Source organism: Mustela erminea, chromosome 8, assembly GCF_009829155.1.
Source record: "Mustela erminea isolate mMusErm1 chromosome 8, mMusErm1.Pri, whole genome shotgun sequence".
NCBI lineage: Eukaryota > Metazoa > Chordata > Mammalia > Carnivora > Mustelidae > Mustela > Mustela erminea.
In genome coordinates, this window is record NC_045621.1 from 80,088,096 (window position 1) to 80,108,807 (window position 20,712).

General features: G+C 37.4%; 1 protein-coding gene across 3 annotated transcripts in view; it reads left to right on the forward strand.

Moving 5' to 3' along the window:
- The window catches only part of FSIP2 (fibrous sheath interacting protein 2), a 94,638-nt gene that overhangs the window by 21,706 nt on the left and 52,220 nt on the right, over positions 1-20,712 (forward strand). For all 3 annotated transcript variants that reach the window (XM_032356165.1, XM_032356164.1, XM_032356166.1), the window contains 5 exons: positions 3,529-3,641; positions 4,437-4,479; positions 5,668-5,774; positions 7,857-7,920; positions 14,183-14,240. In XM_032356165.1, the coding sequence (XP_032212056.1) occupies positions 3,529-3,641; positions 4,437-4,479; positions 5,668-5,774; positions 7,857-7,920; positions 14,183-14,240 (385 nt within the window). The remainder of the gene's footprint in view (positions 1-3,528; positions 3,642-4,436; positions 4,480-5,667; positions 5,775-7,856; positions 7,921-14,182; positions 14,241-20,712) is intronic.

Here is a 20,712-nt window from a genome sequence, read left to right on the forward strand (position 1 = left end):
AAACATCTATCTCTTCCAGTCTTAAAGGAGTGGTTGAAAGAAGACTGGGGATGTGTTTCACCTTTTGTCTGTGCAGCATCCTGTCAAGAACTCTATGATTGCTTCAGTCCCGTGGGACTCCAAAACAGAGGGCCTCTTGGCCACCAGAGACAGGCATTCAAAGGTGTCCCCTGTGAACTATGTGTACTTGCTGACTTTGGCAGGGCCACAGTGGAGCGTTGGGGCAGGCAAGTCCACCCACTGGCTTTCATGGGGCAGGGCCATAGAAGCAGTGCTAAGAGGGTTAAGAGAGTTAAAAAAAAAAATAGCATTTGGCATTGCTAGCACTTAGAAATGGAGGAGAGTATAAAAATGGCACCAACCAGCACCTCCTTCCCTAGAGAGAGTTGGAATAGACCTTGCCTGTCCAGCAGAATAGCCGGTGGATCTCCATCACATATGGTCTAAAAGCATTTTCAGCCTGCTGCTTTCATGCTGGATCTCAGGGTAAGTAGTCTGTGCACAAGCCCTTTAGGAACAGAGTTTGTTTCTCAGTGTCCTTTGAATCTCCTAGAAATAAGCCATGTTGACTTTTAAAGACAAATACTTGGGGCTCATATTTCCAGTGCAGGTCCCAAGGTTACAGAGCTCAAACTCATTGATGTGCTCCATATTTGTGAAATCCTTCTAACCTGTGGGTTGCTGCACTAGGGGTGGGGTTCTCAGCTTGACCACGTCTCTGCCTCTCCTCTCAACCAAATGTGGCCTTTTTACCTCTTTCTTAGAAAGAATTGTTCTAGATGTAGCTGGAGATTTAGTGTGTCCAAGGGAGGAGGTGAGGTCAGGGTCTTCTTATGCAGCCATTCACAGGTTCTGTTTCTCTAACAAGACTGATTCATAGATAGTGGTTAGTCACTCCATCAGGCAGCATATAATATCTCCTTTTCTTTCTCTTTGTAATGGAGCAGCCATTTATGTTCAAGGCCTAGATCCATGAACTAATTATGGGTTGCAAAGTTGGGGTATTTTTTTAAATTATTATTATTTTATTTTTTATAAACATATAATGTATTTTTATTCCCAGGGGTACAGGTCTGTGAATTGCCAGGTTTACACACTTCACAGCACTCACCATAGCACATACCCTCCCCAATGTCCATAACCCCACCCCCTCTCCCAAACCCTCTCCCCCCAGCAACCCTCAGTTTGTTTTATGAGATTAAGAGTCACTTATGGTTTGTCTCCCTCCCAATCCCATCTTGTTTCATTCGTTCTTCTCCTACCCTCTTAACCCCACATATTGCATCTCCACTTCCTCAAGGGATATTTTAAATCTATCATTCCTTCTTCATGGATTAACTGTAATACTTGTATAAAATGAACTTCCTCTTAATTACTACTTCGCTACAATGTGGTGTACAGGATACTTCAGAAAACCAGATTGATGCTTAATATTTTACCACCATTTATCAGTTTTCAAAATAGTTAATTGTTTCAGTAGCATCCTCCAACAGTGAGCAACCAGTTTTGTTTTATGTCATTATGAATTTATAGATTTAAATAAATTGAAAGTGCTCCAATACAGTTCTCTTACCGTGCTTGTTCATGCTGAAAGTTTGATAGCTTTGGTGAGTGGGATCTCCGTTTAAGATAATTCTTGAGTCCTTTGTGACATAACCCTAATGATTTCTGATAGCTTCTTTGCTATCTGGGAAGACAGGATTATTCAACCTTATAGTGTACACATTCGAATTGCTTCAATATCATTGAGTTTTACTGTCGTTTTTGCAAAGATAAAGTGAACATATATAGATGATAGATATACAGACAGAACTGTTTGTAGAAATTCTGTTTTATTTATTTGTTCTTATGTGGATACAGTGTTCTCTTAATTACTGTAACTTTATAATAAGTCTTGAAATTTGGCAATTTGAGTTCTCTAACATTCATGGTTCTTCTAGGCTGACTTGCTGATTGTTGGTCCCTTATATCTCTAATAAATTTATCTCTAATAAATTTATATCTCTAATAAATTTTAGACTGAGCTTTCTAGTTTCTACAACATATTCTGCTGTGATTTCTTTGAAATCACTTTTCGTTTTCTTTTTCTCACTGGCTAGCACCTCCATGATAGTGTTGAATAAAATTATGATTGTGTACAACTTAATCTTGTTCCAAACACCTAAGGGAAAGCTATCAATATAAATTAGAGTATCATCTTTAGAGATTTGAAGATAACTTTTATCATAGGAAGGACATATCCTCAAATTCTTCATTCACAAAGAGGTTTGATCATGAATGTGTATTGAACTTTATCATATTTTTCTCTGCATTTTTTGAGATGACCATCTAAATTTTCTTTTTTATGTTTTAATGTTGTTCTGAATCACTTTGGCTTATTTTTAATGAGTAATGGATTAACCTTATTCATTATGCATTAACTTTATCATGTATTGTTAGATTCAATTTATTTTACTTATGATTTTTGTATCTTTGCTAATGGGGAGATGTTTACTGAGGTTTTTTTTTCCTGTAATACCTTTCAGTGATTTTGGTATCAAAGTGATCTTGATCTCAAAGTATGAGATGGGAAGAAATTCATTCCTCTTCAATTTTCTGGAAGAGTTTGTGTGAAATTTATGTGATTTCTTCCTTAGATCTTAGGTATACTTCAGAAATGAAGGCATTAGAGCCTGGAGCTTTCTTTCTGGACATCTTTTTAACATATTCAATTTCCTTTGTAGATATGTAGTTCTTCATATCAACTATTCATGAATGAGATTAGTTTGTGTTTTTTAAGGAATTAGTCACTTGTATATATTGTTAAACTTAACTGCCATGCATTTTTCATAATATTCCTTTATTATTATTTTTAGTATTCTCTATAGATTGTTGTTGTGGTGTTATCTCTAATCTTCCTGATGCTGAAAATTTGTCTTCTCTTTTCCCTGGTCAATCTGGCTTTTGTTGAAGTTTTCAAAGAATCAGTTATTAGGTTCATTATTTTCTCTCTTTTTTCTATTTCTTTGATTTTCACTTTGATCTTTACTATTTTTCTTTCTTCTGCTTATAAATGTGGGCAAGAATGTGAAAGAACTGAAATTCTGATGCACAGGTGAATGATAGCTAAAAGGTATAGCCATAGTGTGGTGTTTCTTAAAAGTTAAACTTATACCTACCATATGATCCAGTCATTCCACTACTAGGTATTTACCCAAGAGAAATGAAGACTCATGTCTACATAATTGACATGTACATGAAAGCTCATAAAGGTTTATTTGTGAAAGGCCAAAATGGAAACAACCCAAATAGTAGGTAAGCTGATAAAAAACTGTGATTTATCCATATAATAAAACTCTTCTCAAGAGATGAAAAAATTTTAATGGTGTTGTAAAAGTTATTTTGATTGCAGTGATAGCCTCAGAGTTGTAGACATATTTTAAAATTTAAAAAAATTCAATTTAAATAAGTGTGGTTTGTTGTATTTCAGTTACACTTCAATAGGTTGTTTTTAAAAAACTATGGTGTCTCTCTCTCATTTACTTTCAGGACCTGCAGCAAATGTTATTTATCAATCTTTAAGTAGTTCAAAGACTGTTGTCAAAAAACCAGCAACTTCAGCTGGCCAGTTAGAAGTGCAAGTTAATGGTACAGAACAAAAGGTATAATATTGTCCCAATCTTTTGAATGGTGATTATTTATCTAGTTAATTTTTCACATCTATGACCTATCTCCTTCACTAGCATGATACTGATTGGCTAAGGGTATTATGATCTATTCATGAGGCCAAATCTCTCCTTAAGAGTATTGAGTCACTGTGTAATTTAGCAGAAACTAATTCAAACATTTAGCAATTGCAATAATAATAGCCAAAATTTATTGAACATCTATTGTTGACCAAGCCCTGTGCTCAACCAGAAGGATGGGAAAATGAGCAAATTGGGACACATACGATAAAAACATGAATAAAACATAATCACTCCCCTTGAGGACCCATTACCTGATGGTGCAGACAGACACAGGAAAAATATCACAATGAAATGATGTTCTCAAAATAAAAATAAAATTTTGGCCAAAATTTTGAGAAATATGTTTGCTAAGCTAGAGGCTGGATTGGAATGGGTTATATTTATTTCCCTTAGACAGATTGATGACTCTAAACTTTTTAGAACCAACCACTGAATGGATTACTATGCCTTTAAGCAAAGTATGGAATACTAGAAAAGGAACAATGGTACATTTCTACATAATGAACTCAGTTTTAAACTAATTAAATTTGAGATTCCCTATAGAAGATAATCTAGAAGGTTGTTAATATATATTTTCCCTGAGACAATTTTCATGTGAAAGTTAGAGGATAAATGGGGGAAATTTTTTATAAATTTGGTTGATTGACAGAGGCAAACTTTCTTTTAGAAGTACAGTTGCTAATGAATGTTTTTCTCCATACCATATAGAAAGACAGAGTAACCAGAAAATCAAGTACTTTTGATGATAGAGGTAAAATAAAAAATAGTCATACTTGTTATTTTGTTAAGTTCATAATCATGGTTTTATCATATAGTTTTTCAAATTGTTCTACCTGATTATAAAATCCATGGTTATTTTGGAAAGTAAGGCATGGTATAAAATTATTTATGAATATAGATATTATAATTGGCTCATGTATTTCAGTGATTGTTTGATGAGTATAGCTTTTGTATTTTGCAAACTGTAGAAAAGTTAGGGTCCCTGCTGTGGCTGTTTATAGTGCTACAGCACATTACTGATATACTTGATTCAGTAAGGTATAGCACAAAGAACTATCTCCAGGAAGGTCCCTGTACTCCACTGCCATCAATTCTCCACAGATAATATGTCTTATTTCTCATCTCCCCTTCAGTGGACTACACATTAGCTAAATTTTTCTGTGCCTGTTAGATTTCTGGAAGTCACTAAAAATACTTCCATACATATCCTACATATATGTACAGAAACTATTAGACACCTCCATCCAGTGGCCAATGATTCCTGCAAATTCAATACAATATCAAAGTCATCATCTTCCTGATCTTTCTTCTGTTTTCACCCAGGCACAAGATGTGAGTTATCTTTGACTCCCTTTTTTTTTTTTTTGTATTTGCAATCCAAAGTTGCCACTTTCTGTCTATCTCCTTTTCTTTTGCCCTTTTCTATTTTTTTCATTCCCACAGTTTCTACCCTTGTTTCCTTCATTCTTGACTATTTCAGTAACCTTCCTCCATTCTCCTCCTCCTCCTTTAATCCACTATAAATTTTACTGTGAAAGCACTCTTCCCTAAAACACAGCTTTTGTTATTCCCCTATCCAAGTAGTGACTGGTCTTCCATTGCAGACTGAATGAAATGGAAACAATTCTGGCAGTGGTCTGTGTTTAATTATAGGCATTAAACTGGCATAATGTTAAATAAATTAGGATTAGAGGTTAAGGATTCCAGACTTGTCTCTAAAGGCAATGGTGAACCACTGGAAATCTGCAGCCAGTGAACACTTAAAAAGGTCATATTATTCTTGGAGATACTTCCTTAACTCAAATATATCCCTAATTGTGGTAATTTAGTGATTGTGCTGGCTCAGCAGAGAGCACTGGATCAGATACATTTATTAGCATTCACCCTTGCTCCAGAAATATGATCTTCTCATATGTAAAATTCTCTCTTCTTTCTCTAGGAGCTGTATTCACCTCAGCTCAAAATTCAGTTATTTCACCTCAAACTTCACCCACAAGAAATTATCCAAGAACTTCACAGTCTTACTTGGATCCTCCAAAAGATGAGGTATATAATATTTCTCTTGCTCTAAATGCAAGTAGAATAAATGAATAAAAAGTGTATAAAAAAAGAATAAAGTTGGTATAAGAATTTTCAATCATGAAGGGACCATAACAAACTGCTTCGCTCCCTGAAATTAGTCATATTATAATAAGATTTTAATAGGCCTCAGATAATTTTTCTAAATATAATTCACAGTACATACCTGAGCCTTTAGAGGAAGTATTAATTTGGCCTTTGATTGGGCTTTGACTAATACTGATGGACTGGTCAGAGAAAATCATGCTATCAGTCCTCTTGGCTCTTGACCAGCCATCAGAGTCCTGCTATTGGAAAGTTAACCCCAAAGATTCAGGGTATGTCTTCTGACATAAACTAGATTTTTTTTTCCTCTGTGAGTTGCCTACTTATTATAGGAGTCAAAACCACATCATCCATTCCATTAGTAGCAAAGTGTTAACTGTTTAACCATGTTAAAGAAGTTAACATGATTTGAAAATGGCAATTTATTAAGTTCTTTCCAAATGAATTCTACTTGACTTGGGTAGGAAGTGGCATCATTTTCTGTTTCTTCGAATGCATAATAATTGACAGACTACATTACATATAACTTCTAAGATATATGTTTACCATAAAATGCTTCTTTATAGTACAGTTTTATTATACATATTTTAGCTCAGTGTTCTACTATGTCATTATCCATTTCAAGTATGCTAAGAGTCAAAAAAAATCTTAACAACTTCAATATTTAAAATCTTCAATCTGCCCAATAGATTGCAAAAGCTATGTCCTTTACTAAAAAACAAATAAACAAACAAAAACTCCTGTAAAAACAGTATTTAAATTTTACTGCTGACCTTTTTTGTTCAATGTGTTTATTAAATTTTCCACTTATGTTGATCTCAAAAGAGTGCCAAATGTCCAGAAGTTCCTAATTTATTATGAGAAACAGCATGGCCATTTTATTATACAAAGTATTACACTCAGCTTCCAACATGTACACAGGCTACCACTGTCAGAAAATGTATTTCTAGCAACCTATGTTCAGCTCTCAGACCCGGGGTGCAAAAAAGAAGCTTATTTATTTCACTGGATTTACCTCCTTGAACATGTTGACTTCTTGAACAAGTCTAGAGAATGACATTCCTCTATATTCACAGAGCCTGTTCTGTGCTCCAGCTCTACTTAAACTTTTCTCCTATTGTAGCTTTGTTTAAAAACACGCCTATGTTTTTGTTCCACTGAGTTGATTAGTTTAGTTTCTAATCAGCGCATTCCACAGATAGTTTATTTTAGGATGCCAGCGAATACTACTGTGTAGGAAGGAGTTAACACAGCAGGCTTGAGACTGCTGTCTTTAGAAGGGCCTGCTTTCAAGGTTGCCCTTTGTCTAGTGTTGGGGAGGTTAGCTTTTCTAACAGTCCCTAAGTGATACAGAACTTTCCCTACCTGAATGGATGGTGCATTCTATTGCAAATAACGTGATTTTTGCCAACCATCTGATTTCTTTTTAGGTTAGAATTTTGATATACATTAAGGTGGAGGGTGTCCTTATGACCAGTCTTCAATACAGACTCAATAAAGACTGAGTACTAACTTTCTAATTGATTTCTTTGGGCAGAAACACTGTACATGTTACTGCATTTTTTTTTTTTAATTGTTGGAGAAAAGTGTGTCCTCTTAAGTGTGTTCTTTCACAGGAGGAGAGAGCATAAGAAAAACTATGCATGGATTTTTCCATACTCAGCCTATGTCTTCTACCCTTCCTTATCCTATAGTGTATGCTTTTACTGTAATAAATCTTAGATGCAAGTACAACTATATTCTGAGTTCCATGAGCCTTAGCAAATCACCAAATGTTTAGGTGGTCTTGTGGACCTCCCATGATACAACTGTGAACTTTTAACTTCTGTAAATAGATTTAATATAAATATCACAAAATGTGTGCATTTCTTAAAAATTGACATTTAAGAGAAATTCTCAAAATCTTAAATTTCTGTATTTTAAATATGTAAGTAATAGTTGATGTTCAAATGCTGGGGGAAAAACTCCGTTGAGGATGTTTGTTTTGTTGTTTGGATTATGTAGAAGGAGATAAATGCTGATTGGAATGAAAGAACAAACAAGAGATCAAGCTACTTCTTTGAGTCAGGTAAACATCAGTAACAGCTATTAATAAGTTATGCAATCTCTTAATTCACTTTTTCAACTAATATTTATTGAGCTCCTGCTTTATGCCTAGTATGGTGCTGAATATTCCTTGAATGTTTGGTATAAATCACTGGCAAAATATTTAACCTGGTCCTGGCTCTCTTAGTGAGAAAAAATTTAAAGCTACAGATTCAATTAGATTTGAAACTATGTATTTTGTTTCTTTTTAAGTTTGTTTTCACCACTACACTTTTCTTATAAATTTATTCATCTAAATTTTCAAATTTCTTGGCATAAACTTATCATATATCCTATCCACATGGATCAGATTATCAGAAGGCAGTATAGCATAATAGGGAGGAACATATATTCGGGCAAGACTACTTAAATTGAATCCATACTCCAACACTAAAAATTTATGTCTGGCCAAGTTATTTAATTTCTCTGTTCCTCGATTTTTCCAACTATAAAATGAGAATGTTACCTAACCCGAATTCACTGCCCATCTCTGGAAAGGCCGATCGAGAGATGAGTTTTGATTGGAAAGGAATCTTTGAGCTTTATTCAGGAGGCCAGAAATCTGCAGAGAAGCAGACTCCTGTCAGAGGTTTCTGCTTGGCCATAAGATTTTTAAAGGGGTTTAATCAGTTAAGAGAGTGCAGGAGTCTGTGACATTTTTTGATTACCTGCAGACTCAGTGATGCCAGCTACAGTTATTTCAGAGCTCAGAAGCTGTGCAAGAAGTTCTATTTCTTGGGTGTCCAGGGTGGATGTTGTGCAAGAAGGTCTGGTTTCCTGGTACCCAGGGGTTGTGCAAGACTACTCTGTTCCTTCTACAAAGAAGGGCAAGGTCTACAGATGCACAAAGTGAGGTCAGTAAAGTCACTGTGTGACCTTAAAAAAGAAAAATATTTTGCTGAAAGATTTTTGGGCTAATCAGAGTCCAGGTGGCTTCAAACAGGTTTCTGGCCTCTGTGGCCTGGGAATGCTCTGGTCCTTCATTCCCAGGCCAGTGGTTTGCATATCTCAAAGAAAGTAAATTAGTAAATTAGTTCTGTTACAGATCAAGGACCTTAGGTCAGTAAGCAAAAAGTGGGTTGATCTGAAGCAAGTTAACCTTTAAGACTGGCTGGAGTTCTGTTACATGAACAGTAATAATAATACATCATTCATATGATTCCTATAGCAATTCAATACGTTAGTATTTGTAAAAGTGCTTAGAATAGTGTGTGGTGATATGTAAGAGATTTTGAAATGTACTGTAAAATTTAATGTGCAATATTTTCATTTTTTTCTAGATCATATCTAAATTCCAATTTTTTGTTACTTTGTATTTATAAATGAGTTTTGTAATTTCAAGTATATTGGATTTCTAGTTTCCTTTTTGTTATTGATTTCCAATTTAATTGCTTTGTGGACTGACACCATGGCCTTTATGGCACCGGACTTTTGAAATATCTTCAGAATTGCTTTATTGGCTTAGCACACATGATTAATTTTTTACGTGTTCTGTGTGTTTGAAAATTATAAATATTATTAATTTGGTGGTGCCATGTTCTAAATATTTCCATTCAATCAAGCTGTTGAATTTTGTAGTTCATATATCTTATATATCAAATATATTATATATATATGTACTATATACTTATTTTAGTATATTATATATTATATAATATGTTATATAATATATAATACACTATATATAATATATATTTTAATGTGTATATATATGTACTATATAATTATTTTTATTTACTCTGTTCTAAAAATCATTGGGAATGATTAGTTTATCAATTCCTCCATGTAGTTCTGTCCATTTTTAATTTTTATTTCTTGATCTAGGTTAGCAGGCACATCCAGGACTATCCTGGTGAATAGAGGGTTTTTTCATTTTTTCATTTAAATTTCAGTTAGTTACCATACTGTGTAATATTAGTTTTAGGTGTAAAATTGAGCTTTTTGTTATTATGTATGACCTTTATCATAAGTGATGCTTTTTGTCTCAAATTTAGTAGATCTGATACTAATATAGCTATATCAGCTTTCTAGTATCTTTTTATGTATAGATGTGGCTTTTATAAACACTCTACATCTGCATCCTCTTGTTTTATTTTTATTGAGTCTTGGAGTTCGACTTTTATTTGAATTTAAACCATTTACATTTATGTTTTTACAACGTTTGGAAGATTTTTACTGCCTTATTGGTGCTTTGCTTTGTTCTACTTTTTTATATTTTCCTTTAATTTCTCCTTTTTGCTTTCTTTCAGTGTTAAGCTATTTTTTTCTTATGTTATGTAAGTCATCATACAGTACATCATTAGTTTTTGATGTAGTAGTCCATGATTCATTATTTGCATATAACACCCAGTGTTTATTGCAACACCTGCCCTTCTTAATACCCATCACTGGGTATGAAGGGGTATCTCATCCCCCCCTCTGAAACCCTCAAATTGTTTCCCAGAGTCTGTAGTCTCTCATGATTCATCTCCCCACTATGAATCTTCCCACCTTCTGTTTTCTCTTCCTTCCCCTAATGTCCTCCATGCTATTCCTTCTGTTCCACAGTATGAGTGAAACCATATTATTATCTTTCTCTGCTTGATTTATTTCACTTAGCATATTCCCCTCCAGTTCCATCGTGTTGATGCAAATGGTGGGTATTCATCCTTTCTAATGGCTGAGTAATACTCCATTGTCTATATGAACCATGTCTTCTTTATCCATTCATCTGTCAAAGGGCATCTCAGCTCCTTCCACAGTTTGGCTATTTTAGATATTGCTGCTATGAACATTGGGGTGCATGTGCCCCTTCTTTTCACCATATCTGTATCTTTGGAGTAAATACCCAATAGTCCAATTGCTGGGTCATAGGGTAGCTCTATTTTTAACTTCTTAAGGTACCTCTATTCTTTTTTCCAAAGTGGCAGTTCAACATGCATTCTCACCAACAGTGTAAGAGGGTTCCCCTTTCTCCACATCCTCATCAACGTTTGTTGTTTCCTTCCTTGTTAATTTTTGCCTTTCTAACTCATGTAAGGTGGTATCTCAATGTGGTTTTGATTTGAATTTCCCTGATGGCTCATGATGTTGAACATTTTTTCTGTGTCTGTTAGCCATTTGTATGTCTTCGATGGAGAAGCGTCTCTTCATGTCTTCTGCCCATTTTTTTAACTTGAGTATTTGTTTTGGGGGTGTTGAGCTTGAGAAGTTCTTTATAGTTCTTAGATACCAGCCCTTCATCTATAATGTCATTTGCAAATATCTTCTCCCATTCCATTGGTTGCCTCTTGATTTTGTAGACTGTTTCCTTTGCTGTGCAGAAGATTTTTATTTTGATGAAGTCCCAAAAGTTCATTTTTGCTCTTGTTTCCCTTGCCTTTGGAGATGTGTCATGAAAGAAGTTGTTTCAGCTGGTGTCAAAAAGGTTGCTGTCTATGTTCTCCTCTTTGATTTTGATGGATTCCTGTCTCACACTGAGGTCCCTCATCCATTTTGAGTTTATCTTTGTGTATCATATAAGAGAATGGTCAAGTTTCATTCTTCTGTATATAGTTGTCCAATTCTCCCAGCACTATTTATTGAAGAGACTGTGTTTTTCCATTGGATATTTTTTCCTGATTTGTTGAAGATTAATTGACCATATAGTTGAGAGTCCACTTTTGGACTTTCTTTATTATTTTTTATTATCTTCTTTCTTCTAAAACTTCAGTTATGTATATTTAGAGTTTTTTTTTTTTCTATATCCTTTAACAACTATCGTGCTTTCCATTTCTCCATGCTGCATTCTGGTTAATTTATTCAAATTTGTCCTCCAAACCTCCAATTCTTTCTTTAGCTTATCTAATTTACTATTTTATCAATTCAATGTATTTTGAAATTTCTCTGACTAAACATTATATATATGCATACACACACACACACACACACACACACACACACACACACACGTAATTCCTGAACAATTATTTTTCAAATTTAACTGGACTTTTTTGATAAGTTCTTGTTCTATTCCCATGTTTTCCAATCCCTTCTTTAAATATTTAAACATATAAGACGAACTTTTTGAATATTCTATATCTGGTAATTCAAATACCTGAAATCACTGATGTCTAAGTCTAATGCTTTTTTCCCCCCCATTAATAGTCATGGGGGTTTGTTTCTTCATATTTGTCTCTGTGTGTGTGTGTGTGTGTGTGTGTGTATGTAGGGGGTATTATTGTTATATGTGAGCTCATTTTTGACAGAAATGTATCATTGAGAATTCTACATTTCGATAGTATGTGTTGTTCTATAGAAACAAATTCAATCCATTAAATATGTAGAGCTCTTTGAATACCAATTAAACTTCTATAAAACTGTTTAAAAATTATCCATATACTTTTGCTAGGCATCCAAAAGTTATAAATACAGGTTCATTTTAAAATAATTTCTCACTTGGCGTTTTATGGCCATGCAGTAGATTTGAACCTCAAAGTCATATAGGAATCATAATCACAGATTATCTCTTAAGAGATATTTTAATTTTTTTCCTCTTCTTCCTTTATCCACAGCTGAAGCCAAGACATAGTTTATTTGTGCTGCTACCTCCGTGACATGAGTTTTGTTTGTTTTGTTTTCTTTTTTGTTATGACAACTCTTCAACCAATGTATAGCTCTTTGGCATCCAGTACATTTTTAGAGGCTCTTACTCCGTTTTGATTCCCCATTTTGTTTGTACGTATTGCCAATGCGCATAGAGCAAGCATCAGCTGCAAAAGTTGCTTATCGCTCTAGATTTGTGTTATTCCAAATTTTTTACTCTGAAAGATTTATCTTAATATGTTTAAAAGCTTAGCTGCTTTTAAGAGGGTGGTTTTAATGATTTATATAGAATTCTAGGCAAATATTTTAGATATTTACTCTAGCATATCAATGGAAGCCGAAAACCTTTTTATTTATTACTTTGCTTTTAAAATAGTATTGTCTTCACACTTAATTTCTCAGATCTGTGCACTCTTAATTCTAGTTACTTCTACCAAACTGCACACAAAAACGTATCTACAAAAACAAAAAAAACAAACTCAAAAAAGTTTCACAGGGTTTAAGTAAGTGTTTTTATAGACATCGTTAGTACCTATTGGTTTCTCATTTGCTGGAAGATACAAGAGTTACCATCTAAACTTAACTTTGAACTAGTTCTAATTACTAAAACTACTTTCTGAATTTAGGGCAATCTTTTTGTCTAAAACTTCTATTAATTTTTGTTTTTGCATAATTGACATACACCAATTCAGTATGCCTGTAGAGATGGACTGCAGAAAGACTTCCTATATCACTTCAATCCCAAGTATTTCCCAAAACTCAGCAATAGAATCATGCTGGATTATATATAAAGTTAGATAATATCCGGGGCACCTGGGTGGCTCAGTGGGTTAAAGCCTCTGCCTTCGGCTCGGGTCATGATCCCAGGGTCCTGGGATCGAGCCCTGCATCGGGCTCTCTGCTCAGCAGGGAGCCTGCTTCCCTTCCTCTCTCTCTCTCTGTCTCTCTGCCTTCTTGTGATCTCTGTCTGTCAAATAAATAAAATCCTTAAAAAGAAAAAAAAAAAAGATAATATCCAAGTAGGAGGAGATTAATGGCAGCAAATCAATCAATAAATGTTTAGGAATATATTAATTGAATAATGGATTCTACAAACAAATGTTACTGGATACTTACTATGTGTTAAGTGCTGAGGATATAATGGTAAATTTATGTCATAGTCAGGAACACAGAAGAGTAAACATTTAATTATGATATAACATAATGAGTTTTATAATAGAAACGTGTAGAATGCTTCAGGAGCACTAACGAAGGATATTTATTTACTTAGGCAAAGTTTTCTAGTGGAATTAATACAAACTGAGTGAAGCCTAAAAGAAGAGAAATTAAAAAGAAGGAATAGGATGCTCCAGACTAAGAAAATGGCAAAAAAATCAAAGGCCCAATAGCATGAAAAACATGATATATTTAGCAAATTATGTCATTCTGTGTCTATGGACCATAGAATATATATGAATGGATAGAGACTAGCCAAAGTAGACACTGCTGAGGTGAGAAGATCAGATTATATGGTATATTTTATGCCTTCTAAGGAATTTAGGCTTCATTGTGGAGAAACTCTGGAGGCCTTTAAACAAGATAGCACCAAAGAATAAAGATCTACTAGAGGATATTAATTTCCACTTTACAAGTTGCCAGAGAAGTATATAAACTAATTATAATTTTATTTTTCTAATAAATAGGACCTCAGGTTCATGCTACAGCCCATGGTACTCTCCCTTCTCATGCTTTCTCAAATACGTAAGTATCTAAGAAAATTAATGTGTAAATATAAATTAATATTTTAATAATTATATGAGTGCTATTCAAAAGCAAATGATTATACGGAATCCTCTAGTAGTTCTACTTGGATTTAGTGAGACTTCTGTCTTTTGCAAACTCTCAGCACTAAGCTTAAATTGTAAAGCAGACAAGAGAATGTTTTTCCTCTTCTCTGTTTCCTTATCCCCACTGTGGTTCTATCTTCCCCCTTCACTTCAGAATCTTCATACCACGTCTGAATATATCCAACAGTAATCCCTCCTCTTCAGAAGGCTTCCAGCATCTGGACCTTGTTTCTTTGCTTTTATCTCCTTTGAAACATTTATCATTTACTAGGCCTTTTGAGATTATTGGCTTCCGAAGAATGGTAAATTAGTTTACTGCAAATATTGACGACATAATCAATTATTCTTCTCCTAAAGGGTATTTGCAATATAATCCCAAATCCTCTGACGATGGAAATTGCAAGTCTCTGGAGAAGAAATTTGGGAGGCCTCAGGGATTTTCATTCCTCAAACCTCAATGGCCACCTATTATGGTGGTTAAGTATGGTTTTCTCAACTCTAGGGGGAAAAAAAAGAAACCTATTATTTTAGACCCAATATCATCACCTTCTTAAAAAGATAATATTCCAAATAATGTTTGGGATATATTTTAGAAACCCCAAATCCCTATGAAAATGGTAGGCCAGAGTTAAGTGATGTATGGTGATAAAGGGTATCAAAATATTCAGATCAAACTTCCTTGGAGGAAGTATCGTGATGCTGTCAATTTAACTGACTACTGAGAATTCATAGGATATGTAGCAGTGTAATAGATGCAGAAGGAAGAAAACTGACAAGTTCAGTTTAAAGCACAAAGTGGAGGAATGGCGATCACGTGTAAACAATGACTATATTTATTTTACTTGTTGAATAAATACATATAATATAAATATTAGTATAAGTACTTGCCTCTTCATTAAACAAGTTAGAAGAGGCTCCTAATGAAGTCTTAATTCCTGCCTCTTCATTTTCTCCCACCCAAGATTACAGACCTACAGAATCAATTCATAGTAAATATTTTGGCTACTCTTAAATTAATAATCTTGGCTCAGCTAAGATTATTAACTCTAGGCATGGTCTGGGTTTCTTTCACCAGTCCCTCCCAAACTAACAGGAATAAAATACATTTAGCTTCATGTACCCATCAAAATCTCAGGTCAGAGTACAAATAAAGCACAACTAACAATACTTTCCATTCTGGCTCTGGCCATCATACACATATCACGTTCCTCTTGTTCTGATTTAACTCCAGATTTCATAAGACTCTATGAAGAATCACCACATCTGATCTACTGTCCACCTCATATTCCCTCTCTTTCCTCTATAATTTAGTTCTATCTTTTTCTAATGTTAATATAAAAGGAATACAGAAAGGTTTATAAAATAGACATGGAAATTCAGGACCAAAAGAATGAAGACAAAGCCAATACCATAGCAGTAGGGGTGTAAACGGAGTTGAAATAATTATGTACTGCAATTAGGTAATGAGTAAGTTCATATTATTGGGATGGAAGACATAAAGAGTAACAGAGTGAAGAGGCAGTATGTCTGCAGCTGTGCAGATTGTGGTCAGGAATTTGTAGTTTACTTAATAGGTAGCACTCTGATGGTTTGGAAGGGGAATGTAGTGGTCATATTGGCATGCATGATAGACAGTCTGTCAGAATATATAAGAAAAACTGAAGGCAAGAAACCAGGAACCAGTTCTAGAAGTCCATTAGTGACCTGCATGAAGGCTTCATTTTGTATTGGAGAGTAGGCCTAGATCCAAAAGACTTTAAATGAGAATTTATCAAACATTTATTGTCGCTCTCACCAGCAAGAACGACCAGGAGACCTCAGCGAAGCAAGCTTTATTTCTGCGTAGCTGTTGGGATCTCTCTCTCCCCAGCCCGTGCCTGTCTATATATACCAAGGTTGCACAACCAATCACTCGCAGCCACATAGATACAAAATCCTAAGTTCCACCTACTGGCTCGCATCCAGCTGCCATCTTAATGGCGTGTTTACTTTCGGGCACCGAAGAAGTTGTGTGGCGCCCGGGGCCCCCCCGCGGGCCCAGCCGGAGCAGCTCTGCACCGTCGCCACCCGGCGGCGGCGACAGCTTGAGGCAGCGGCGGCCGAGGCAACGAGCGGGCACGGTGGAGCCCAGAAGCATCACCGCGCATGCGCTACAAGCCGCTCAGGCACCGACATCTCCCCCTTTTCTTTTATATTAGGCATGCAAGGCAGGAGATCGTGCCTGTCTTAGGTTGTCAGCTGACATGAACATGCTTACCCATCATCGGATAATTCCCCCTGGTTGGAGAACTCCTGGCTTAGGTTGCTATGTGCATGCAGCCAATCTTACCCGTCATTGACTACCGATCTAGCGCTGCCAGCCAGATTTCGGGAAATGTACCAGCTTCCAGTGCCATGCAAGCTTGTACTAGCACCAACTGTTGCCTACATTGTTGTTCACGTAATGATGCAAAACGGCGGAACATAAGGATTTACAACAGATACCCAATCCCGTAATGGAGCTATGTCAATCTTATCTGCTTACCTCTTTCGACAGATTAGCAGCAATAGAAAGGTCATTATAGGCCACGGAGGTTATGCAAAGTCCAGAAAGTGATTGGATGCATCCGGTCGTCAATAGTTTCTGGAGAATGTCCACTTGTTACAGATGTGGTGAGAGCTACAGCCGCTGCAGTTGCTGCAGCTGCGGAGGCTGCTACAGCAGCAATAATGGCTGCAGTGATCCCAAAGTCTCTTTTATGTCTTGAGAGCAATACAGGCGAATTGTTAGGATTTACAGAAACGGGCATGGGAATGAAAGTAGGTATACAGGAGGGAGGATGGCGGACTCATTCGTCAGTGGCATGGGGAACGGCCAGGCTTTCACTATTGCCCATTGGTACATCTGTTGAAGGGATGCTGGTGTCGCCAGGATCGCTATCAGGCCGAACATCAGGACGGGGCGGGCCATGTTGATCGATTCTTCTAATCAGTCGCTCCGGGACCCAGATAGGCACTTGGGCATCCTGTGGAAAAAGACAAACAGAACCTTGGTGCCATCTTAGGACCGGGTCAGGGCCTCTCCATTGGCCCGTGAGTATATCCTTCCACTTTGCCTGGGCTAGAGTGCGTTCGGTAACCGCCGCATGCCTGTCCGCTGCAGATGTACCATTATGGTCCAAGGACAAAAAATTTAAAATGTAAAGGGTGAGAGATGTAAGATCACGGGGTGACTTGTAGTCATCCCCTATTCCCCCTTTTCTTATTTTTTGTAAGCATCGTTTGAAGGTGCCATTGGCGCGTTCAATTATTCCTTGACCTTGTGGATTGTAAGGTATACCTGTAGTATGGACTATACCAAATTGACTTAGGAATTGATGGATAGATTTTGATGTATATGCAGGTCCATTATCTGTCTTTATTTGTTTTGGGATACCCCAATCTGCGAAGCATCGTAGGCAGTGTGTGATGACTTGTTTTGAATTCTCCCCCGTGAGGGGAGTAGCCATTATGATACCCGAATAAGTGTCCACTGATATATGTACGTACTTTTGTTGCCCGAATTCAGGTACATGTGTGACATCCATTTGCCATAGGTGATTAGCTTGAAGGCCTTTGGGATTTACCCCTAAGGAAGGCTGAGGGAGTAATGTGGCACAATTCCCACAGGTCCTTACTATATCTCTTGCCTGTTCTTTGGTGATATGGAATCTATATCTTAAGGTATTAGAATTCACATGCCATTTGCTATGGAACAGCTTCGCCTGTTCTAAGGTAGGGCAAATAAGTTGGAAACGACTATTGTGGTCTGCTAGAGCATTGCCCTCGGATAATGGTCCTGGTAGGCTCTTATGGGCTCTGATGTGATCTATCTCCGGTGTTAGGACCATTCGGGGGGCTGCTCTGATATCGAGCCCTGCTGATCCAGAGGTTGCGTGCCTTTCTCCGAGGGAGGATACCATGTCCTGGGCATTTGCGTTAGTGCCCCATAAATTTGTGTTGGGCCCCAGGGCGCGGGGCCCTGCTTCCCGTTTTTTGAGTAATTGGATTGAATCCAGTTATTCGGCGGTCGGCGGCAGGGGATTTCCTTGAATATCTTTCTGGGACCTACATTCATTAGCCCAATGATTCCCTTTACGGCAACGAGGGCACAACCCAGGTGCGGGCTTGACTGGTCTAGGAGGTCCTTTACCCTTTGGACAATCCCTCTTAAGATGACCGTCCCTTCCACAAAGGAAACAAGCCTTGGAAGAACTCCTGGTTCCTCCATTGAAACTTCTTATCCCTTGGGCTACTGCTGCTGCCACAACTTGGCCCTGAACAACTGTATCAGTGATGTCTCGACACACTTTGATATATGTAATCAGGTCCTTAGACTTCCAAGGGCGGATAGCCTCTTTACACCATTTGTTTGCTTGTTCATAGGCTAATTGTTTAACAAGGGCATTGCTTGGTCCACATCCCCAAATATGCACCTTGCTACTTGGAGCAGACGATCTACAAAGTCAGCATAGGGTTCATTAGGCCCCTGCAACACCTTGGAAAGTTGTCCCTGCAAATCGCCAGAACGCTGTATGGTCTTCCAAGCCCTAGTGGCTGCAGCTGCTATCTGAGGGGGACCCAATCTGATTGTTTTGTCCCACAAATTGACCTCCTCCCATGAGCATGTCAATATTCCAGTGGGGATTCCCTGATGCGGCGTTACGCCAGGCAGTTTCTGAGCTACACTCTTGCCAAGCAGTTTTCCATATCAAGTATTGTCCACCAGACAGAGTTGCTTTTGCCATGTTAGTCCAGTCGTCTGGGGTAAGGTTCATGCTACCGACTGCTTCCAAAAGTGAAAGTGTATAAGCAGCCTGTGGCCCATAAGTAGTGACTGCTTCCTTAAACTGTTTAATAAGTTTGAAGTCTAGTGGTTGATGAAACCTCTGTTGATTTTGATCTTCTAACACTGGGTATGCAAGAGGGGAGGGTTTAGTAAAGTCCGTAATGTCCCTCCATCCTGCATTTCTACATTCTGGACAACCGCATGCCCCTCGGGAGCATGAAGTGTTATATGGTGGCGGCCATTCTGCAGGTGGCACTATAGGCCTACATTCAGGGGTAGGAATTCTTGACCTTCTGACAGAGGGCGCTAGGGAGTCATATTTTTTCCTAGCTTCTTTGTATGTCTTTCCCTTTAAAGGTTCGTTAGGGACTTCCTCTTTTAATTTTAAGTGTGTCATGGCTTCCCCAAGCTCATCTTCAGAGGAGCTCTCCTCTGAATTTTCTCCCCCTCTGCTAGATCCTGCCTTAGAGGCTTCTCTGACCTGCTCCTCGATAACATTTTTAACCGTTTTATGGTTAGAGTCTAGCAGAGTGCCGTTAGCCTTAAGCACCTCCGTCAGTAATCCTCCCATCTTAGTAAACTTTGATCCCATTATTTCTTGTCCTATGCCTAGGAACCCTTTTACTTCTCGTCCTATACTTAGGAACTTTCTTACTTCTCGTCCTATACTTAGGAACTTTCTCACTTCTCATCCTATACTTAGGAACTTTATTATCTGAAATTTTGTGCACACTTACCGGATCGTTGCGTTCACTGAGAACTCCTCGGTGTAGGTTTCAGGTTTCCCGGGTTTCAGCACCACTTGTCGCTCTCGCCAGCAAGAACGACCAGGAGACCTCAGCGAAGCAAGCTTTATTTCTGTGTAGCTGTTGGGATCTCTCTCTCCCCCGCCCATGCATGTCTATATATACCAAGGTTGCACAACCAATCACTCGCAGCCACATAGATACAAAATCCTAAGTTCCGCCTACTGGCTCGCATCCAGCTGCCATCTTAATGGCGTGTTTACTTTTGGGCACCGAAGAAGTCGTGCGGCGCCCGGGGCCCCCCCGCGGGCCCAGCCGGAGCAGCTCCGCACCGTCGCCGCCCGGCGGCGGTGACGGCTTGAGGCAGCGGCCGCCGAGGCAACGAGCGGGCACGGTGGAGCCCAGAAGCATCACCGCGCATGCGCTACAAGCCGCTCGGGCACCGACAATTTATTAAGAAACTTTATGTTTTTTTATGTTCAAAACATAATGCTAAGTGTTAAGCAGAGACCACAATGAACAAAACCATGCCCCTGTGATTGCAAGGTGTTGTTTTTTATGGATACCGTGGAGCTGGAGAAAGGGGATAGAAATAGAGCAAGTTAAAACACCACAAAGCTCACTGTTTTTACCTAGATGAACTATTTTTCTTGAATAAACATTCTCTGGAATGCTAAAAGTCTTTGGTTAATTTTCAGAGTTCTGAATACTGAAAAAAAAATAACTATAAAAACATTTACTATGTTATTGTTTTAAAAAAAAACTTTTTTTTTTTTTTTTTGGCTGGTTTTCCCATTGCTTTTATGGAGGAGTAAGTTTTCAGAGATCCTCAT